We start from the raw sequence: 23,605 nt of genomic DNA on the forward strand, positions 1-23,605 counted from the left end.
AGCACTTATAGTATTCTGCATGATGTTATTTAATTATGATTACTGATTAATTTTCATGTAAGCGGGACTTGAATGTTGTATTTGGTCAAGAAAGAGTCAATAGTGACTACAATCATACTGTTGAGCAAGGCTGGATTACTAACTGGGCAAAGAGGACATCTACCCTAGACCCCCTGCAGACCCAGGTTCACTGTGTGCCAATGGGTTGTATATAATTTGATTAACTTCAAATTTTGATGAGGAATTTGCACCACTAAAGTACAATATCAACCCAGGGGAGTAATGCATTATTACCTAATAATAGTGACCCTGTCTTGAGGAGGTCACCTGTGTTAAAGTACATTTTTTATTAAAAATCATTTCAGTCTATTCTAAATAAAGATGTACTTATTACGGTTTAGAAAACCTCCAACCAGTTGCTCTGGTAGCTTTGGCAATCTTATGTCAAAAGAAAAATGTAGTGAAGAAGAAACAAAAGTAAAAAAGTGGAATACGGCCCTCATATTTAAAAATTTTAAATTCTGTCCTCTACTGTTGCACTGTTTATTGTCACAAACCAATCGCCGAGCCACATTCCTTGTATGTGCAAATGTACTTGACAATAAAATGTTTCTGATTCTGATTATGAAATGTAGTAATAGTAGTAATTGTTAGAATGAAATGTGGTGTAAAGGTATCTCAAAATCTCAGCAAAGTATTTGAGTTGGAAATTAACAAAATTGTCACTTTAGCCAAGTAATCTTAATTAATGTAATATAAAAAGAAATACATAGTATGTTTGTAGCCTGTTGTCTGTGTGCTATTACAGGTTCTATCTGTGGTTTATTATCATAAGGGTTATGCATATCAGATTCTGTAGACCCGTAGTTGCAACATGCATCCTAGTCTTTGCTGCTCTGTGGTCATACTGTATATCTATTAGATAGAATACGTTGCACTTCTAGCAGGGATGCTAATAAAAATATCCCATACTGCCCTCTAGTGGTTATATGAAGTGATGCATGCGACTTTTTATGTATTGATGCCTTCATCTTCAGCTGAATACAACTGCTTCATGAGGAGGTATAATTATATCCATATTTTCAGAAAGCTTGCATATCCCAGTTCCTTTAACACACTGAACTCAGCCTCTGACAAAAGTGACAAAACAAGTAATTTCTGCAGGAATGCCATGTCCCCACATTGGTGTGCATTTATCACTGCAATTCATGCCTTGATCCAAACCACAGAAATTTATTTGGATGCAAAAGCTGTATTATGCAAGGAAAAGCAACATCAGAGGATGCATATTTACAAGACACAATGCACGTTAGTAATCACACATTGGCATGGACAGTGTCAACAGAAATTTACTGTACATTAAAATCGGATGTACCGTTGAAAAGCATGAAAGAGGGGGAAAGTAAATAAGATATGGCTGTGCTTCCACAGATGGGAAGATGTTTAAGTTATTGATGATTTGCTACCATCAGCCAAACTAGAACCAAAATACAGTGACAAACCTTCAATGGTGTCATTAAAACACGAAAGCACTTAAGTCACTGAGTTGTGTGTTTTGGAACATTGGACATGCTTTATTTCAGAACTTTTCACAATTTATTTAAACATCTCACATATACAAAATAGGTACAATAGACTTTGTGGTTTCATTTTTTGAGAGAGAAAGAGGCCGCCTAAAAACCATTCAGAATTGGATGAAATATGTGCTGTCAGTATGAACACTCGGTGTGGGGTTTTGAGTAAAAAAAGCCTGAACAAAAAACCAAAACAAAAAAAAACAACCTTCTAGACAAAACAAAAAAAGAGCAAAACAAAATGAAACAAAACAAAAACCAGACATCAGATTTAGAAACATTCCACCTGCTTAAAGTGGGGGGGCATCAGGGGACGAATGCAAGACTCCTCAAATGTCAATACAAAGTAATACAGTAAAAGTGGTTAGCTCCACAGCTGCATATTAGCACCATAGATCTCTGCTTCAAGTAACTGAGCACCTTCCGATACAGCTTGAAGCATTAGAAGTCTTAACATCTCGGTTGTGGACCCAGGTTTTGTCAAAAGTATTTTCTTTCGGTACAGGCATGAGGTAGCTTAAACCTTTTTTTCATGGAAATTGTGGTTTTAAACCTCCTCTTTGGAAGATATACAAAGACCACAAAGTGATGCATACTTTCAGCGTTTTTATTACACTTCTTTTATTTTTTACAAAAGGATGACATGATGTCCCACAACAAGCTGTTTTCCCGCGTCCCTTTGGGTTGCTGTATTAATTTGCATTGCACAAACGCTCCGTTCAGTCCATTCAGTCCTCTCAGATAGTTGCCCATCTTAAGCAAGTGGATTCGCAGAGAGAAATCAGCATTCAGTATAAAAAAACAACACAGAAAGAAGGGCAGAGATTTTGTTTTTTCGTTCTTTCTCTCTTTTTGGTGTTTAATTTATCATGAGTCTATTTATTTGAAACAGACTGGGCCAATGTCCAAACCAAACTCCTGATCAGCTCCACCAATGTCCAAAGGTGCAATGTCGAGGATGGGCAGGCGAGATGGTTTATTTGTTCTGTACTCAATCACTGTCTTGCTCCACTCACCAGTGTGTCTCTGCAGGGGCAAAAGAAGAAAAAGAGGGACCAAATGTTAGAATAGTGGCAAAATAATACAAATCACACAGCTGTGAAACAAATTAGCTCTGTCTCGTGACACCAAAAACTGCATTAATGTAGCAGTTTGTAAACAGAATAATTTCTTCCTCATGAGGAAGAATGAACCTGAAGCGGTGATGGTAACAGTAAAGACCAAAGAGCAACTCACAGTGCAGCCATCCTCCAGCACGGAGAAGGTGAAGCGGCTGTTGCCCTCGGCTCTCAGCTCAACATCGTTGGAGCCCTGGATCACCACAGCCTTCTTCAGGTTACCGGTCTCATCACTCATGTAGGCGTTGCTGTTCTTGCAGTGGTAGGTGATGTTCTGGCTAGCCTGGTTGGACAGCAGGCGCATGAAGGCAAGCTGGGTGGCCATGCTCTGGGGGCTAAGGGTCGCATCGTTGTAGGTAAACTGCAAAGGAAAGAATAAGAAATATTACATCTGTTGTTGCCGTTATTTCTGGGTCTTGTGTGCTTGTGTGGTGTTTAAACCCCTTTTGTTTCAAATAAAGTAAAACATGTTTCCTCTCTGTAGACGCTCACCTCAGTACCACCGTTGATGGTCTCTCCGAACCAGACGTGCTTCTTGCCCTCTGTGCTTCTGTACCAGTTCTTGCGGGCGATGCTCTCGGGGTGGGCGTGGATGCAGGTCTCACGGGTGGTGAAGTCGCAGAAGACCTTGATGGCGTCATTGATGCATCCCTGGTTGGGGTCAATCCAGTAGAATCCTACAGGGCAGGAACAATAGTGTTTTACTCTACTACATATGGGCTCCAAAAGACATCTTAACAGTACTAAATGTAAGTGGTATCTGCCCCACTGTGCTGTCGGATTAAGTTGAGCTTACCGTTGCTCCATTCGGGGTGGCTGAGCTTGATGTCACGGCAGGTGCGGGCAGGGTTCTTCCTGGATCCCTCAGGGGTGAGCATGTTCTCGATCTGACTGTTGAGGGACTTGATGGTGGCATCGACCTCATAGTCCTTGGCTCTCAGAGAGGGCTGATCGGCTCTGTACTCATCGTATCCAGAGACATCATATCCACCACCAGCGGGGCCGGGAGGTCCGGCCAGACCGGGAGATCCAGGAGGACCCTGATATGTATAAAAGAGAGGATTGATACGTGTATCACAGTAGCAGTTGTCAACTGTCAGGTTTACAAGACTCTAGATGTGCTTACAGCAGGTCCAACGTATCCAGGGGGTCCACGAGCACCAGGAGAGCCAAGGGTTCCATGGCCGCCAGCTCTGCCATCCTTACCAGGGGGTCCGTGGGGTCCAGCAGGTCCCTGAAGAGGAGGTCATTTCATGACACAGTCAAACATTCGTCTTTTTTGGAACATATGACTGTACATTACTATATCTCCTATATTTGTTGTTTTAGTGATCACGAAAATAACACAAGGCAACAGAGAATAGTGACAGTTATTAATGTCATGTCACCTTTAGAAATGTTACTAGCTCTGAATGTTGTTCATCACATTACAATGAACACTCCTTGATACTCTCTCTGCCATGGTATCTGCCACACTGACCTTAACTAGCTCTGCTAATTACTAGCTCACATACTACAAGCCTTTGATTTGAGAACATGGTGCCTCTATGGATACAGGTGGAACAAGAAAACCACTGGTGTATTGTGGGTTATCAGGATTCCACTCACTCTGGGTCCAGAAGGTCCATTTGCTCCGGCAGCTCCAGTGTCACCGGAGGGTCCCTGAGGAGAGACAAAGTGCATCACTGAGTGACATCATAGTAGGCGTTGTAGATTAGGTAAATATCAGCACATATTTTGTGTGCATTATGATGGTATGGGTCACTCACAGAAGGTCCAGGCATTCCCTGGAGACCAGCATGTCCACGCAGACCCTTCATGCCTCTCTCTCCCTTCTCTCCAGCAACTCCCTTCTCACCACGGGTTCCAGCAGATCCCTATAATACACACACACACACACACACACACACACACACACACACACACACACACACACACACACACACACACACGTGTTACATCTGTGTGCTTTTAGTCAATTAATTATTATATGTACTATTTCTATGAGTATACTGGTTCATTGTACTTACAGCGGCACCTCTAGCTCCAGCTGCTCCAACAGGTCCAGAGGGACCTCCTGGGCCCTAGAGACAAGAAGAGACAGGAATGAAAGGATGAGAAAGCAGATTAATGTAGATGTTGTGTAACCTGTATATTTTGCTGTTTGGAAATGGTCTAGCAGTGAATTCATCTTAAAAGGGTTGCTGTTTATACGTACAGACTCTCCACGGTTTCCAGGTCTGCCAGCTGCTCCAGAGGGTCCAGCAGGTCCGGGGGAACCAGAAACTCCCATGGAACCAGCAGGTCCGGGCTCACCACGGTCTCCCTAAACATGGTGGAAAGGTGTAGATGTGGGTCAGAGCACAGAGCATATGTGTGTTCAAACATGCTTCAATGTGTATGAACAGGCATTACCTTGAATCCAGGAGAACCAGGACGGCCAGGGGGTCCATCGTTACCAGAGTTACCCTGTAGATGGCAAAGAATATTATAGTTTACATAAAAATTTCTATCTTGTTATCAGGCTATCGTATCAGGTTCTTGTGAGTCCATGTTTTTGTCTAATCTATTAAAGCAAATTTCAACCAAGAAATCAGAGTTACATTTGCAACAAGTCATATTTTGATCAAATAAGAGTACTTCTACTCTGATACTCCACTTTGGTTTACCACTACCAGGTAAATCCAGATCAAGCCTTACCTCACGTCCAGCCTCTCCCTGGGGTCCGGTCATACCAGGCAGGCCAATGTTGCCAGGGGGACCACGAGCTCCAGAGGGACCAGCAGGTCCAACTCTACCAGGCTCTCCCTGTGATGGGATGCAAAGAAAACCACTGGGTCAACTACAGTCCCAGGCTTCATACTGTATGTGATACAGTATGTATGGAATGCATGTTTGACCCTCTGGTAGATCTTTTCTTTAGCAAAGGTGCAGTTGTTCATTCAAACCGTCCTGCAAAATGGGCATGGTGACTGAAAACTATCCACAAATTTACCAATCCACCAGCACCACCGGGTGTACCACGATCTCCTCTAGCACCAGGCAGACCAACGAATCCCTGAAGTCCAAGAGGACCACTGGTTCCAGGAGCACCAGGAGAACCCTAAACAACACACAAGCCACATATTAATGTATTGGCGATGAATGTCTATGGATCTATATGCCCATAATACAGATGTAAACTCAGTAATATTCATTTATCCAACAGTTGTTGTTGTTTTCAACATTTCAGTGTTCCATGGTCTCATAATTTTGATCTAACTTACAGGGGGACCAGACTCTCCAGAGGGTCCTTTCTCTCCGGAAAGACCAGGTGGTCCAACCATACCCTGCTCTCCAGAAGGACCACTGGGACCAGAATCTCCACGGAGACCACGAGGACCATCCTTACCAGCTGAACCAGCGGGGCCAGGGGGTCCAACAATACCCTGTGAGGAGAAGAGGAGCAGAATGTGTTAATATCAAGCGCTCTATTTCACTGATATGAGCAGCAGCAAGATGAGAAAATGATTTGAAAATGTTACGTAATCCAATGCATTCAACATGGGCTTGCATGCATGTGTTAACTAATATTATGCAATATAAGAGCAATACTCACAGCGGGACCAGAACCACCAACTCTGCCAGCAGCACCAGGGAAACCAGTCAGACCCTGACATCGGAAACACACATCATCAAAGGTTACACAGCGGTCATCAAGAATGTGTGGTGTGTCTGTTTGTGTGTGTCTATGTATGTGTGTGTGTGTGTGTGTGTGTGTGTGTGTGGTGTGTGTGTGTGTGTGTGTGTGTGTGTGTGTGAGAGTGGACATCAGAGAGGTATGATAAATATATTTTCTGGCCATGGAGAACAGATGAATAAATTAAATAAAAACCACAAAGAATACAAAATGTTCAATTTGGCTTACTTGACATTTTTGAGTCCTTCAGTACTGCTGCAGCTATATGATACACTTTCCTAAAACTTATTATCAATATTAAAGTTAATAAAAAATAGAAAATGTGAGTTTGTGGCTCAAGTGCTGCAGGAAAAAACATTTTCATTGTGTTTATTGTGGAAAACTGAGAGTTACTTAAAACTCAGTGGTCAGTGGACAGAGGTCGTCCTCTGACATTTACATTTACAAATATAACTTTTCAGATTAAATTGGCCACTTAGACTGATGATGTTAATTTCCAGTCACTAAATGCTCTAGTCTAGTAGACTTCACTTGAGCTGAAGGGGCGATAGAGCTGTTTGACTCTGAGGTAAAAAGTTTATATATGTGTTTATGTATACTGTCATGTTTTTAAGGATCTTAATTAAATGCTTACGGATGCAATAAATGTATTCAGGAGGAATTCTTTTAAATGTTTCAGTACTCACAGGAGGTCCGTTGTCTCCACGACCACCAGTAGGTCCAGCAGGGCCAGAAGCACCCTAGAAAAACAGAAATCCGACACCATTCACATTACTCATATCTCATCTGAGTTTTTAAATTCAATCAATGTAAGTGGTTGTATGTCAACTGTAAATGGTACTAACAGCAGGTCCAGACTGTCCAGCGGGTCCAGAAGGACCAGATGGGCCAACTTCTCCCTTTACTCCAGCAGGTCCACGCTCTCCTCTTGCTCCGGTCTGACCGTCAGAACCCTGCAAACAGGAAGAGTAATGGGGCCGGGTCAATATCTGGGCAATAGTGTGCGTGTATGTATTTGTATCACCGTGTATAGTATTTTGTATTGCAAGGTGATCGGCTGCTGGCTTACAGGGGGTCCAGCGAATCCGGGAGATCCAGCAGATCCAACCTCTCCGCGCTCTCCCTGTGGAGAACAAGCAGGGGGTCAGAAAGACAATTTAAGCTGTACATAAAAGCTGTAAGTTGTCTTTAGGTCTTTGTCTGTTATAATATCATCAAGTGCTGGTGATATCATGTCAACAGGTAATTTAAGGTGAATATGGTGAAACGGGTTATAATGAAGGAAGTCAGCCACAGCTACTTACAGAGCCTCCACGAGGTCCAGCGGGGCCGGAAGGTCCGAAGCCACCGCTCTCACCCTAGAGGAGAGAACAGCGAGAGTTTCATTAGCTTAGCATAGCTCCGGCAATCTATCCATCCATTCATCCATTATTATCCGTCTATAAATCCATACACACATGAGAAATCTTTTGTCAGCAGCATTGTTTTGAACAGACTTTTGTACTGTAGATGAATCTCAAAACCTGATATGAATGAAATAAAATATAATTCTTTGTTTTTTCTTCTTTTACGACATAATGCAAATGTGGCATCATTGTTTTTTTTTGTCCAAAAACAATAGGCCAACGTGCTGTAAACCGTTAGGAAAAAGGCTGCTGCAAAGTTGTGCATCCGCCTGCTGCATTTATTATGTTATCACCTATGCCATCCTAGATTAGGCTGTGGTTGAGCCATTGCTGTAATATTATAAATCAGCCATCAGGTGGCAATGTTGAGGTTCTAACATCAGATACAATGCTAAAGTTGGGGTTCTCCTAAAGAGAAGTGCGATGTTCAAGGATATGGATTCGAGTTGGTCAGCCAAGAGATAATATCTGACTGTGACTTGATCTTAAAAACACGTCTTGGTGGTTTACTTCTGTTGGTCACTGGTACGAGAGTCTGCCAGCCATCTTGAATGATGTTGGCGGCAGACATTTTTTTAGCTCGTTACAAACCTCCATAACATTAATTAATCTGTGTTATAGTTTTCATCCTCAACGGCCACATTCTAATGGTTTATCTCATTATTTGTTTTGTGGTAAGTAACATCCACACATCACCAACTTACCTTATCACCATTGGCTCCAGTGGGTCCTGGAGGTCCAGCGGGTCCAGCCATACCCTAGAATGAGAGATGAGAGGACACTAAGACCAAGGCTCTGGTGCTCTGGTTGCTTCACTCAAACACTTTTATATCAAGTGCTTCAAGAAGAATTAGAGTTGAACTTACACGGCTACCATCTCTGCCAGCATTGCCGTCGGGTCCTCTGTGTCCACCCTCTCCCTAGAGGAGAGAGAGGAGGAGGGAAGAATAGAGAGGAAATTAACATTTATTATTTTTACAAGTTTATTTAACAGGGAGTATGTATAACAAACACAAACTTTAATACTTGAAATCTGATGCGTTATACGGAGAATTACGTAAAAGCTAATTTGGTGATCAATAATCCAAACAGCATATACATTACATACAACAAGCATTATAAAATAAATACTGGTCACTATATGCATAGTCACAGGATGCCTATGGTATTTACAGAACTGTTGTGGCTTTCTGATTATTAACAAATCTCATTAACACATTTGAGTTATTTTGAGGGCTGACATCCCGCTTTATTTGAAGGTGGTAGATTTTTGGAGTTTACCTTCTCTCCCTTGGTTCCAGGGCCACCAGCAGCTCCACGCTCTCCGGGCATGCCACCAGGTCCCTGGTGTCCAGGTCCACCAGCAGCTCCAATAGCACCAGGCTCTCCCTGGAAACAGACATGGCAAACTATGGTTCCTTTTTGCATAAAACACACATGATTCTATAAACACATTACCTCATATATGACCTTGGCACCAACATATTCAGATTCTACAGGATCATTTTACTCAGAAGAGCAGATAAACAACCATTATTTGGAAACATCTTACCTTGCCACCATCGGTTCCAGGGGCTCCAGCGGGTCCACGGGCTCCAATTGGTCCCTGAGGTCCAGTAGCTCCGGCAGCACCAGGGTTACCACGCTCTCCCTGCAGGAACACACAGAGGGAGTCAGTGTATTGTCTTCGGCTACTTGAAGCTGGTTGTTTTTAATATATGAATGCAAATGTAATCTGCCACAATGACGGAGACATTCTGTTTGTATTCTAACTAATGCTTTTGGCATCATACTCTAATAAAAAAATTACTAAAACAATAATGGGTCTTGGTTCAGATTTTGAAAGGTAACTCATCCTGAATATTAACTGAAAAAGAGTCCCTGTACTGCATGTGCTCTGGAAAACAAAGGCATGAACAGGTGAACTCACCTTGGCACCAGCGGGTCCAGCAACTCCATGGTCTCCTGGGATTCCCTAAATAGAGACAAGAACGGTGGGTTAGAGATGTACTGCTTATTCTACACTATATGGTTTGACTGTGCAACATGTTGGAAGTCAGAGTGTGTTACTTACTCTTTCTCCGGCCTTGCCAGCCTCTCCAGCACCTCCAGCGGGGCCGGGAAGACCCTGAAAACATCAAGCCGTAACATCAGGACCAATGGACTCAACAGGGCCATTTATGCAGATAATGTGTGTGTGTTGTGTAGCTACTAAGATTATATTGCAATTAGACTGAAATTGGTCTGATAAATGCACTTTTATGTTTTGCATTTTCTTAGCTCTGTTTACAATGAGCAGGGAATAGAATCAGATGAAGAATGCAAACCTGGAAGCCAGGAGCTCCAGAAGGTCCCTGCTCTCCCTTCTCACCAGGACCGCCCTATAGCAAAAGAGAAAGAGAGAAGACCAGTGTTAAAACAACACATAAATGGTATATGTATTTGTATATGCGATTTATATATTTATATACTGTATATAAAAGGATACTTACAGCAGGTCCAGTAGCACCAGTGGCTCCATTGTTGCCATCAGCTCCAGGGGTTCCCTAGATAGAAATATGATGACATGTTATAACAACTGACAATGGAGCTGACACACCATGATGAAACGTTTTATCAGTCAGTTACTATATTAAACATTTGCAGGGTATTTTTTGACTTACTCTCAGTCCAGTGGGGCCTGCAGATCCCTTATCTCCAGGCTTGCCAGCCTCACCCTGACGGAGGTAAGAGGTAGGTTAAGCACAAGTTACGATAAACTTTAAAACCAAAACCAAAAAAAAGATGTAGATCCAAATGCTCATTGTTCAGTCTTGGCTTTGTTTTCACTTACAGAAGGTCCCTTGGGTCCGGGGAAACCAATGTTTCCGGGCTGGCCTCTAGGCCCAGTTGGGCCGGGAGGTCCAGAGCGGCCATCTTGTCCAGCGGGTCCCTGGAGGAGGAAACAAAAAGTACAGCAGGATGTTAATAAGGAATATCATGAACAGTACAGAATGAGATTGTGTCCGGAAGTAAAATTTGGGGATATTATTAATAATAGATTCACAAGTTTCAGTGTAAAATTCTGATTTACTCACAGCAGGTCCCTCCTTTCCTGGGGGTCCGGAGCTTCCAGGGCTTCCTGGGAGACCCTGTACATGATCAATCAATCAATCAATCAATCAATCAATCAATCAATCAATCAATCAATCAATTAATCAAACTTCATTCTTTGAGCCAACTTGAGCCAACTACCTTTCATCAAAATCTTGGGTTTAATCATGCACACAAGGCAAATTCATTTCACAAAAGAGCCTTTCACTGCTGCGCCAAGCTAGAGGCCTTTTCTCTCTTTAACCTAGACTCTGAGAACTAACATGGACACCAGATCAAAAACGAAATTAGCAAAAGACTCACCCTGAGACCAGCTGGGCCAGACTCACCGGCGCGGCCAGCATCTCCAGGGGGTCCACGAGGTCCAGAATTACCAGTGGAACCACGGGCACCAGGCATGCCCTATGAGAAGGAGACAATATTATATACTATATAATATTGGAAGCAAAACAGAACTTTATTTTTGGTTTTTCATCAGTGTAATTAAATATAGATTTGCATTATCAAAATTGCATGTTGCTGGAAGGAGATTTGTTCATTGCACACTTACAATTGGGCCAGTTCTTCCCTCACTACCAGGCATACCACGGCTGCCAGAGGCGCCCTGTAAGAGACACACAAGCATCAGCAGGTGACCCAAAAAACGTGGCTCTTGATATGGAATCATATGGGTCCCATCAGAGACGGTGGTCTGGTACTCACTCTAGCTCCACGGTTTCCAGCAGGTCCATTGGCACCGAGCTCACCATTGGGTCCTCTCTTGCCTTCCTCACCCTGAGATCCGGGGGGTCCCTGAGGTCCAGAGTTACCCTGAGGAAGGCAACAGAGAAGTTGAAGGACAACAGTCATGAAGTATTCAGAGGTCTTCACATTTGGTGAAATTTTAAACTAAGAGATTAGTACGTGAACTTACAGGCTCTCCTTTGGGTCCGCCATCTCCCTTGATACCCTGAACACCAGGATCTCCCTAAAACAGATAAACAGACACTATTTTATTATTTTCACAATTATCTGTGTTTCAGTGTGCCTGTATGTATTGTGTGTACAACTGCATACTTTCAAAAGGAATATGTATGTTTTTTTGGCGTTTTTAAAGTGTCGGTTGTGTACTCACAGAAAGGCCTCTCTGTCCAGCAGCACCCTGAGGGCCCTGGGGTCCAGGTCCTCCTCTTGGTCCGGGGAAGCCAGGAGCTCCAGAAACACCAGGGGTACCCTAAATAACAGCCATGAGGGACAGGTGAGCATCACTAGAGCCCATCTTGAAACATTACCTGTATTTGATAATTATCTACTTTTTAATAAAATAGAGACTATATTATGTTAAGTTGGAATAAAACAAATAAAAACTGCATCCTGCAATTAGCAAAAGTATCATGTCAATTAAAATAACCACATTATGTATGTGTTATCTGTGCAGCATGGATTAGGGACTAATGGTTGTAACCTCTGTGTGACCCTAACGGTACAGTACTTACAGCAGGTCCCTTGGCTCCATTCAGGCCATTAGCACCAGGGTTTCCCTGCAGGAAAAGAACAAGAAATTAGGGAATGTTATTAAAACACTAAAACAATCTGATTAAAAACACCTTGCTCCATCAATTAGTGCATTTAACTTTTTCAAAGATTTAACAAGTGCACTCCAAAACACAATAATATGCAATATGTCATAATATCACACAAGGTAACTAAAGTAAATGACAATTAAACTGCTCTGTAAAGGATAATGTTAGGGGAAATGTAAAATTTATATTTAATGAAGTTTAGGAATTAATTGAGGAAGTCTGTAGCAACACAACAATCCAAATAAAATCAAGGACTAAATAAAATACGGGTTTTTGTTTATGACTTTTCCAAGAAGAGCGGTATCAGCTTTGTATACGTACAATGGGACCAACGGGGCCAACAGCACCATTGACACCGGGCTCTCCTCTAGCTCCCTGAGCTCCAGATGGGCCAGGAGCTCCACCGGGTCCAATCTCTCCCTGTTAAAGACAAAAATACATCCATGATTAATCAATGAAATCAAAATAAGGTGTTTCTTAAGGATGTGTTGCAATTATGAAAACAAATGGTCCAGAGTGACTGAGGCATGTCTGAACTATTCCCATGGGGATAATACACAAGAAGCTATTGGAATGGTGAACATTGACAGATGGTCACGTGGATTTTATTTGTCTGAGAGATGCTGATAATGTATGCCAATGAGAACTCTCTTTGTTTGTGGCCCTACACATGAACATCTCTGGGAGGATGTGTTGCCAAAGGACAGTAAATGCTACAGGACGTGTCATCACACTTACCTTGGGTCCGGGGCCACCGGGGAAACCTGGGGGACCAGCAGATCCGAGGGGACCCTGGGTAGAAGAACAGCCGATATGACATCCAGATATATGTAACATAGGTAAAAGCTCACATTAAGTTAGTCTAATATGATTGCAATAATATTCATATAATCAATATTTAGTAGCATATTTATCCTTCCTCTGACATTATATTACACATTATCATTTATACTTTAAAATATCAATCACCAAATACAATCTGGATTGGTATCTTGAGTTCAATATTCACAAAATGCATTAATATTACAAGGGTTTGAAAGGCCAATACTCACAGCAGGGCCAGAGGGTCCAACATTGCCATCAGCACCACGAGAACCAGCAGGGCCAGCAGGGCCGGGTCGGCCTCTCTCACCACTCATACCACGAGCTCCCTAAAGAGAGAATACACAAAAAATAGAAGTCATGAGAAATGTGTCATTACTGCAGTCGTGTAATGGCAAATGGTGAATGATGGCTAAGTTATTATTATGGCAGCGTTTACTAAGGTAACAAAGGTGTTGTGCATAAATGGTAAACTCGATCAAAAACTTACAGCCAGTCCAGGACTTCCAGAAGCTCCGTGGGCACCATTCTCACCCTATAGTAGAGACAGGAGAGGAGATTAGGCATCTGGAGTGAAGAGACTAGGTCAGAGGTGAAAACCCTCAAGTATTGGTAACACTAAACTGAATTTAGGTTTGTGTGTGCGAGTTATATTTCTACTTACACTAGAGAAACTATGTTATGTAAATGCATCCTTGCAAAAACTGGGATCCTACATGAAATGAAGTACTCATTGGGTGCCCTCCTTACCTTGGCACCGGCACCACCGTTCTCTCCCTTGCGTCCATCCAAACCAGTGTAGCCCTGTAACACAGAAAGAGAGTGATGATGGAAGATGTTTATAAGGGCAAACAGACATCACATGACAGCCGGTGGGCTATATAAAGGGATAGAGAGTGCTATTATTATCACTCCTATTAATTGGAAATATACTGTGCTACTCAAGAAACAATAAAGAAGAGATAAGGGACAAAGTGATGAGACGGGAATCCTCATTAGATCAATCAGATTATCAGAGGAATCAGTATTTGTGATGCTTGTTCGACAACAAGACATCCAAAGTATCACGTAAGACATTCAGGAAGCTTGTCTGTTTGCAAAGGTGGTTTGCCAGGAAGTTTTACTATCTGGCTGTAGAATTTCTCATGCAAAACAGGGACTAAACATCTTAAATGGCAGCCATTAAGCTCTGTATTAAATCTAGATTGCTCCTCACGAGGCAGGAAAAAGGAAGTTAATTCCATAATCACAGTTTTGGCTGCTTGCCTTCAAGCCAGTGGGCTTCAGGTGATTAGGTAAACCACGCAGTCAAGTAGAAGAAAAGATCAACACTCACTCTGTGTCCCTTCATTCCTGGAAGTCCAGGTGTTCCAGGGAATCCACGAGCGCCCTGTCATTCAAAATAGAGAAAGTATTACCGAGACATGCCTCATATTTATCGTTCAGATGTCTGTTTTGTATCTGTTTGTTTTTATTCTCCTTGTTTTTTCGAAGAACATCTCTTACCTGTGGGCCGGGGGTACCTCTGTCTCCGGGCTTGCCAGGTCTGCCGTTGTTACCCTGTGAGTCAGCAAAACAGGCATTTTCATTTCACATTGAAACTGCTAAGAAACTCAACAGCATCAACTCAGAACCATTACAAGATTACAAAGTAGTGCCTGTAGAAACACAAATGTATACGTACATCCTCTCCAGATTTGCCAGGGGGTCCAGAGGGGCCAGTGGGACCAACATGACCCTTGGGAAGGAAAACCAGAACATTTAAGATCGCAAAGACAACAAATACTTTTAGGATTGTGGCATCACATGGATGAGTCTGACAAAAAAATTAGCACAAAGCAATTCTAAACACATGATAATTTGAAAAATGGTGAGTATTTTGGAAGATAATCTTACAGTCTGTCCAGGCTCTCCGGGCTCACCAGGGTGTCCAGTGTGTCCCTGAGCTCCCTGTTGAATGACAAGAGGCAGTTATAGATAACATAGAGTCATATACATGATAGTAACAGCAGATTTTAAATTAGCAGGGGGTGTGTGAACTTACAGGGGGTCCAGGAGGTCCAGGAGGGCCTCTAGCGCCCATTATACCCTGAAAAAGAGAAATAAATTAATTATACACATCATTCATCAACAATAAAATAAGTATTTATGTGAAGGCAAGAATGTAAAGACACACATATAAGTAACAGACAGACAGCTCAGGTTCAGTGAAGTCTGTATCTATTGAAATAAAGGTTGGTTGGTAGGTAGATAAAGGTGTGTGTTTATTTGTGTGTGTATGTGGTAGAAAGAGAGGGTCCCTCACCATGGGTCCAGGGCCGGCATCGGGAGCTTTTACACCATCATACTGAGCAGCAAAGTTCTGATAAAAAGAAGAAAAAAACCCACCACAGATTAATCAGTCATATTGTCACTATCGGACAAGCAGAGCATTGATCCAGTTCCAAGGAATAGCAGTGGTCACTGTTTCCAGTAGTCCAAGTCTATGTTATTGGCATGACACAACAATCAGCCATGAAAAAATACTGTAGGAACATACAACAGCTGCATGTGCTACTATAAATTGGTCCTTTTTGCACCTGTAAACTGATTTACCATAACATGGAAGTGAGCATCCTACAGTATATAGCTATGGGCTTGAAATCTTAAAAGAGATTTAACTAATAGCACTAACAGAAATCCTGTTGTGTTGCTCTGTTGGGCCAAAGTGACAAATAGGTAAAGGACAAAGGGTCAAAGGTCACGGGGTATGACAGCATTAAAAAAAAAGCAAAGCAGCAGGAGGGATTATAAACACTGCCAGCCAGCGCTGCACAGAAACGTTGCCCGGAGCCCCGAATGAGCCGAATTTGGCTCAGACACACACATCACACAGACATATTTCAATGCTTTGTCTGCAGTTTGCATCATGAGAATCATTGGAAGTCAAACCACTGCTAAAACTGCATTATCATTATAGTTTTTGGACCACTTTTGAGATATATACACTGTTAAGCTAAGCGGCTCATTTAGCGAGTATAAAGAGACTTACTCCTCCGAGCCCAGGGGGACCAGGGGGGCCAGCGGCGCCAGGGAGTCCGGGTTTGCCATCTCTTCCATTTGGGCCCTGAGGACCCTGTAAAACACAGATGACATAGTGAGTAAACACTGTTACTGGATGAACAGCTGCTGATAGGATGGTTTGTTGTGATTGTTTGATTATTGTATTTCATGAATGAACAGAATCAAGAGATAAATAGATAAAGCTTGATCACTGTTTTAGCTAATTGTGTTATTATAAGATATGATGAGCAGACATTATTTCAGTAACAATGAGAGAGAAAAATTTTACTTTGAAAAATGTATTTGCTAATACAATAAATGAGGTAAATATTTGAAATAGTACCCATCATATCTATGCACATCACTATTATTGTCCCTAAACACTAGGGCCTATGGGTGATGTAAACAAAGGGGTGTGGCCTAATAAGGTTAGAGGGTCAAATGATGTCAACAAACACAGCGCCAAAAATGCATAAAAAATGCACCACATTAATTGCATAAATTACATATTTGGTAACAGTTGTTTGATCGAAGGAAGCAGAGTTTCGCTTCAGCTTACCCTGTCACCTCGAGGTCCTTTGTCTCCTCGGGGACCCTGCAGAAGAAATTCACTCAGTCAGACCAGAACACAGAGCGGAGGACTCGGCTTGCCGCTTTAGCAACATGTCAGTTCCTAAACATTCCTCTAGCAAAGCAGGCGTCTAATCTGAACTATGTTAATGTAACGAAAAGCAAATCAAAACCAGATATGAATTATATTCAAACAATCTGGTATATGATAAATCAAAAAAATGTGTATGAAAACAAACTTGATCTTCCAGTGAGAGGATAAACAAGTTAAAACACATTTCAGTGATTAAAACAGACATCATAAAGATGCCCTCTGACCTTTTCCAATCTAAACTACACTTTGTGTGTCTGATATACCACACTGCAGGTGCTAAATGACACATAAGAACAACATTATGTGCTCACCTTGACTTTTCCCTAAATAAAAAAAGAAGACAAATAAATGTGAGATTTATTTAGTCTTGTCATTGAGAACATTCAGCTCTCTTAACTTTTGCATAAGCATGATGATGAGTGACCATCGTAAGAAACAGCTAAGCATGCTAATTAAGACGTGATACTATAATGAGGATAAATTAAACATGCTCATGCAGATACAGGAGTTACAATGAAAACGCAGCAGAGCAATGTGCATGTGGTATAAATAATCAACATGTGCACAGAGATGCTAAAAGGAGTGTCCCAAACAACTCAACAACCTCTTAACAGAGCATATGTTAGTCCATGGAACAAATAAAGTTCTGAGTTGTTACCAGAACCACACAGTGCATACTGCACCTTTAAAACTTTAAAATGCTGCAAACACCATGCTGATTTGGGCAATCTCAATTATGAGCAGAGTCATTCAAACAAACACTCATTGGGTTCTGTTTGTCTTACATTAGAGAGGCCTCAGTCTGATTTCTAACAATGAAATACTATTTTTAGCTTATCTGAGCTGAAGATCTCAACCTTTCCTAACTGGTCTGAGATCAGCTTTCGTAAATCAAAATCAAATCCTAATCAAGGAGCAGGGGATGACTCCAAACTGACCCAAAGCCAGCTGTTAGGGGCAAACCTCCCTCTGCCCCTTAGAAAGGATCCTTTGTACCAGGCCCCATGGGTGCCTCAGAGCTGTGGTTTTAGCTTTCATTGACACAAACTTTAGCCAATAGGACCCTCACCTATTCATGGACAGGAAGGGAGAAAACTGCAAGAAATAACTTGGTTCAGGGGCAGGAATGCCTAAATTAAATTCTCCGCCATCGTTGACATTGCTCACATGGTCAAGACCAAACGAGATGTCTTGCTTTCATGGAATATTTCTCAGCATTTGGAAGATTAAAACAGCAAAGAGACAAGGTAAAGCTACCATTAAGAATTGTTGCTTTCATGATTTCATGCATGCGTACTAACCGAGTCTGTGGCGTTGGAGAGATGAGGAGGAGGAAGAGGGAGAAAAAATGAGGGTGGGGAGAGAAGAGGGAATACTCTGTTAGAACATGATAATCATTCTGAGAGCAAAACAGTCAGAAACAATGTCATTTCAATCCATCTCTATTCTTTTTGATTGCATTAACCTCTTTCTTTGGGTCAATGAAAAGAGTTCTGTTTGCCTTTGAATGAGAACAAAGTCTACTAAAATGTACACACTAGACTGCAACTACACTAAGCAGAAACGTTAAAATGCACAGTAGCCATGTTAAAATCTAGTAATCCCATATTCAAAGATAAAGTATTTTTTTCCTTTCAAAGATAGCAACAGAAAGCAACAGAAAGCTGCACTGCTTGTGTGTTTTGATGGCCTTAAAAGTCATCTAGGGCTTAAATAATGTATCAGAGTTCAAGACAAGTTTAAAAACAAAATGACCCGTAAAACCATAATCTAAATATGTATAACAAAACCTTCTGTCAGGCCTAAAACATCTGGCTCTCCCGCATTGACTCTTTGCTATCAATCTGCTTGATGTGTGAAAGTGTAGCTGAGGGCCATCTCTGCATGCTAAATGTCTTCCAACTGTCTAACTCTGTATTGAATGTGAATCTCAGTGTTTAATAGCATTCCAGAAGGATCCGGCTTCTAACAGGCCCGGACTGGTAGTTTGTGCCCTTGGGACAGGACTAGTTGGGCTGCTACTACAAACAAGATAAGAGCTACATCACTTGTATTGGGGGATGTTTGGCATCAGTTATTTATGCTGTTCAGATTTCTGCTGCTATATTGTTGAAAGGTGCATTTTCTGATTTTGTGTTAAAAAGAGACTTTTAGCCCAATTAGATTGAATCCTACTAAAATCCAAAATTGTAAAGCAGTTTTGATTATCTGATGACTGCATTATGGCCGATGTTCATGGCTGACGTGTATATCTCTCATCCAAAATGTGTCGCAGGTGGACATCAGCTGGTCATGGCTGGGTTTGGCCCAGCTGGGACCTCCCAATGAACTCTAACGCTTCATGTCCAATCTACACCACAAGGCGGCGCACTTGAGCATTCAAGGTGATGGGAGACAATTTATCTCCCGATTTTTACTGTAATAGTAAAAAAGTTACCAAGAAGCTTTAACTTAAATGCATATTTTGTGGTATATTCTTTAAATCGTTTTGTGTCCTAAATAATGATACATTTCGCAGTAAAGTGTAACTATAAAGACAGTCATAGACCAGGTCTGATGCAAATTCAGAAATACTATAATATGTAAGCATTTAGTCTAATTTCTACTTTTTTTTAAAAAAAAAAAAACAGATGTGCTTCTCTTTAAAGAGGAAAAAATCTAATTGGTGCCAAGTAGAAGTTTGCACTCATGGCCACCAGGGGGAGACACCGCTGTTTCCTATAATAAAGCTTCATTAACTGGACGTCTGGATGGAACAATATGTACAACGCCCCACGAAGTTTTTCATCTAACGTCTAAAAGAAAAAATCACATTTAGCCTATTTTGATGACTCCACATGCATTAAAGGTTTTAAAAAGTCACTAGGTCGATTACTTTAGAGGTCTCTTTCAAAGCGAGAAAACTTTTTTTTCAGGAGTGCAACTTCTCCCTCTCGGAAACTAATGAAATATAAAATAATTGTATCCTTGGGTAAAAAAAAAGGTGAAGAATCCTCTGCATGAGCTAAATCCGTTGAGCTTTAGTCTGCAGTGCTTTGAGCTGTCTTCAAGTTGACCTTCATGTAAGTCCCAAATAAAAGTCAAAGCGCAAGATCCTCAAGCAGTGGGACCCGAGAAAAAAGATATCCATCACAGAAAAAGAGCAGATATTCAAACTTACATTGACATGATGCTAGGTATGAAGTTACTGCAAGCAGCAACAGAATCCGAGTATCCACAAAGCTGAGCATGTCTACGCAGACATGCAGACTCCTTGTGCTGCTAAACCCCTGTTTTTAAACCACCTTCAAGCAGGCATACAGTTGTGATGACACGAGTAACTCCAAACTGAGCGGAAACCTGCTGCCGTGATGCTAGAATAATAATGTTCTATCAGGCCTATTTATACGGCAGGAGGGTCCCTGGTCTGCGTGTCAAAAGTCAGCCCACCGGCCAATGAGAGAAGAGAAACCCAATCTGACTCCCATCCCTCTCCAGCTCACACTCAGTCATGTGGTGCTGCATCTCCCAGCCTCCTCTCCACCAGAACCCGCTTGGCAAAGCGTTGGCGATGATGACGAGTGCAACGTTTTAATTAGATCCATTCTTTTTGAGGACGTGGACAGCGTCGAGGTTTAAAAGGGAGAAGAAGGCCTACGTTTTTTCCCTCTTTTACGGGTTGCAGGGAATCCGGAGTGTCAGTACTGAGATACGGGCGGCTGGTATCCAACCTTACGCGCAGTTTAGGTTTGCGCGTAAAATGTGCCCGTTTTGGTGCACATCGGTGGGCTTTAGTTGGTACCGAGAGGGCCCGATTCTTCTCCATTTTGGATTTAATGAAGAAAATAACTTTTAGACGGAGTGTAGCAATATCTATTGAACTATTGTTGCTCTATTATAATTTAATTGGGATAGACTGTTTGCCATTTCGATGCACGGATTTCTTTGAAAAACGTCTCACATCTCAGCCTTATTCTTCTATTGTTGATGGCATTCTCGTGGCAACCTTGCTATTTTGTGTATTATGAGGCTACCAACAATGTCCATTATGCAGTCAAGCAGATTTGTGTCATTTTTCACATTTTTTGTTCCACTCAAGTGCAAACCACATGCATGAATAATCTCCCAAACAATTGACTTGTGTGTTAAAATAAAATAATGTTTCTACATCTGGATATTTCCGTAAAGTTTCTAAACTCTTTAGATCAGTTTACAATTGTAATAAATATTTACTCTGCAAAAGCGTATTAGTGGAATGCAGGGATTCACATTCAACATAGTCTGCTGGAGCTTTACACTGACAAAAGACAGGTGTGAAGGAGAGATCTAGTTTCAACCTCTCTCTCTCTCTCTCTCTCTCTCTCTCTCTCTCTCTCTCTCTCTGAGCAGCTCTTACCTGCCCACATGACCAGACATGTCATCTTTTCTCCTTCCACTCCAACAACACTCAGCGTGGCCCTCATGCTGCCTTATATTACACATCCACTGTCCTTTCCAGTGAGTAAAGCACACAGCATAAACATAGTTCTGAATTAATGCAGTGCTGCACTCAGTGTTTAAACTCTCACATTTACATTATTAACCGGAATCAATATTCATGACTAAAACAAATGTATAGCTCAGTGCAGCAGTCCTGTGTCCTCGCTTAAAGGAGGAGTTTGCTGGTTATGAAGGAATAAACCAGTACAATTAGTTAATGATTTCAACCAGTGATGTAAAGAATTACCTCCCTATTCCGTCTTATCTTATTCTGCATCTCATAAGGGATATTTGCTGCACCATAAATTCAGGAGAAAAGTTGTCTTTCTTCAATCACCAAGACATACTTACATCTTTTCTATGTTTATTTTATGAAGCTGGATTTGCCTCAATAAACACTAAATATGTAAACTAGTGTGCCGCAAAATGTTACAGGAGGATAGGAAAAGGATCTCCACTTTGAAACTCCTCTGTGAGCCTGGACAAACACTTTTTGGGGTTTTAATGCAGATCATAATGATAAAAAGCTTGTTGTTTCTGAATGACTTTATCATCCATTATGTATTATAAAGTTGTGTTTTGCAACATGGTATGTACTAGCACTAACTATTTAAGCCACGCTAAAAGAATATAGAAACAATATAGGAGGTTACATCTTGGTTCTGTTATATTACAGTTTACTGAACTATTCCAAATAAGCTCTTCTTTGCCTCCTGCTCACAGAAAGGCCCGTTCTCTTTCCTCCCCCCTCTGTACCAAAAAAAATAAGTAATTGTTGGACACTCCCGACAACTTCACCTCAACTCCTCCCTGAGTCGAACCAGAAAGATAGAAAGACAGAGAAAAGAAGAAGAGGAGGGGCGAGCGAGATGAAATGTGTTTTAAAGATGGCAGAGCTCCCACTCACTGCAGAGTTACATTCTCATGTTTGCTGAGGAGCTAAAGCCTTGAAGTAGCCGGAGAGACCAGACAGGCGGCGTAGGAAATCAAAGATGGCTGCAAAGCTCCACATCATCAGACTTTTTTTTTCCCCGTCTTGATTCAACCACGTTTCACATGAAACAGTCAGTTGTGTTTTATCCTTTCATCCCAGCGAGTATTTGCTCTTTGCGGACATTCAAAAACATGATTAGCTTTCAAAAAACACTTTTTGAAAGCTAACTGAAAAAATAAAAAAATCTATTTAACTGTAAAACCAAAAGGTCACAAACATGGCAGCAGATGCAAATCAATTAAAACACAATTCAACCCTTAAGCACTCACTGTTATTTACTTGATAATTCATTTTCCAGTCACTATACTGAAGATGTTTTCATTGGCATTTTCAGGAGACAAAGTCACCTTTCCTCAAGATTGTGAGGGTGTCCCGTGGGTCGATTTATCACTGGGGGTAGACAGCTAGTTTATGTTACCGAATGCATCTGCAAACTGTTGATTTATTCATGTCTTCATTCAAACACATGTCAGTGTCCTCCTGGGGAACATCTGAAAATGGTACAGGCAGAAAAACTGGTCACCCAGTCTCACTTCTGTAGTCTCCCAGTTCAGCTTTGGTGACAGTTAAATGTAGTGCCTTCAAAGTGTATTGCTCCTTTAACCATGCTTTTATTAAGGAAATAAGAATGCTGCAATGGAAAAGAGTAAAGTAAAGTCAGCTAAATTAAAATCCAACAAGATTTTTTCCTTTCCTCTCCTGGAGATTTCTTTTAATCCCTCAGCCATTTTGAATCTCACATTTTGCTCCTCTCCTCTGCTGTCTCCCATAGTGCTGCCAGCTGGGCCTGCAGACAGATTCCTCCAGATGTGCTACGCTCTGATTGGCTCGTCGACGTTGTTTTCTCACTGGCCTCGTCTCACTGCGTCTCATATTTCCATTCTGATGCGGAAGAAAGCGCTAAGGATTATGGGTGCAGTGGATCCTCTCATGTCGGGGGTGACTGCCCACCTGTCAGCCAGCTGGTGAGGAAAAGAGCACACAGCTGAGTTTAGATTTTGATCAGCTGCTGTATGCTCGGATGGAAATGTAGAACCATTGCATCCTTGATAGTGAAATACCAGAGTATATCTGATGTTATCGTGTCAGATCGTGGCGAGGAATTACAGAAAAGATCAGATGGTTTGAAGCATGAAGAACATCTACTGATAGGTGTTTATTTTAATACACCCTGTCTATCAGCATCTGTAGAT

At 41.7% G+C, this 23,605-nt stretch overlaps 1 protein-coding gene across 1 annotated transcript; it reads right to left on the reverse strand.

Annotated features, from left to right (window-relative positions):
- Nucleotides 1-1,217: 1,217 nt before the first annotated feature.
- Nucleotides 1,218-20,311, reverse strand: col1a2 (collagen, type I, alpha 2). The gene is made up of 50 exons (XM_068711068.1): nt 20,121-20,311; nt 19,670-19,671; nt 16,856-16,891; nt 16,286-16,369; nt 15,560-15,616; nt 15,299-15,343; nt 15,151-15,204; nt 14,939-14,992; nt 14,761-14,814; nt 14,591-14,644; nt 14,005-14,058; nt 13,745-13,789; nt 13,485-13,583; nt 13,171-13,224; nt 12,754-12,852; nt 12,346-12,390; nt 11,985-12,083; nt 11,784-11,837; nt 11,573-11,680; nt 11,421-11,474; nt 11,174-11,272; nt 10,855-10,908; nt 10,611-10,709; nt 10,441-10,494; nt 10,270-10,323; nt 10,105-10,158; nt 9,852-9,905; nt 9,708-9,752; nt 9,330-9,428; nt 9,059-9,166; nt 8,644-8,697; nt 8,482-8,535; nt 7,676-7,729; nt 7,441-7,494; nt 7,217-7,324; nt 7,058-7,111; nt 6,291-6,344; nt 5,959-6,120; nt 5,688-5,795; nt 5,393-5,500; nt 5,108-5,161; nt 4,911-5,018; nt 4,723-4,776; nt 4,462-4,569; nt 4,301-4,354; nt 3,819-3,926; nt 3,489-3,732; nt 3,185-3,369; nt 2,811-3,053; nt 1,218-2,600 (listed from the first exon to the last, which is right to left on the reverse strand). The coding sequence occupies exons 1-50, from the start codon at nt 20,188-20,190 to the stop codon at nt 2,454-2,456; spliced, it is 4,056 nt and encodes a 1,351-aa protein (XP_068567169.1). The 5' UTR covers nt 20,191-20,311; the 3' UTR covers nt 1,218-2,453.
- Between the last annotated feature and the right edge of the window lie 3,294 nt (nt 20,312-23,605).

This window comes from Cebidichthys violaceus, unplaced genomic scaffold (genome assembly GCF_023349555.1).
Source record: "Cebidichthys violaceus isolate CVI_PGR_0920_01 unplaced genomic scaffold, fCebVio1.0.p SCAF_16, whole genome shotgun sequence".
NCBI classification, from domain to species: domain Eukaryota; kingdom Metazoa; phylum Chordata; class Actinopteri; order Perciformes; family Stichaeidae; genus Cebidichthys; species Cebidichthys violaceus.

What these genes read in the sequence shown, in the direction of transcription:
- col1a2 (XM_068711068.1), bottom strand. Translation starts at nt 20,190, where the DNA reads ATGCTCAGCTTTGTGGATACTCGGATTCTGTTGCTGCTTGCAGTAACT. An exon ending in AAGGACCTCGAGGTGACAGG is followed by an intron (nt 16,370 to 16,855) that starts GTAAGCTGAAGC and finishes TGTGTTTTACAG; the next exon opens with GGTCCTCAGGGCCCAAATGG. An exon ending in CTGGAGCTCCTGGCTTCCAG is followed by an intron (nt 9,906 to 10,104) that starts GTTTGCATTCTT and finishes TGATGTTTTCAG; the next exon opens with GGTCTTCCCGGCCCCGCTGG.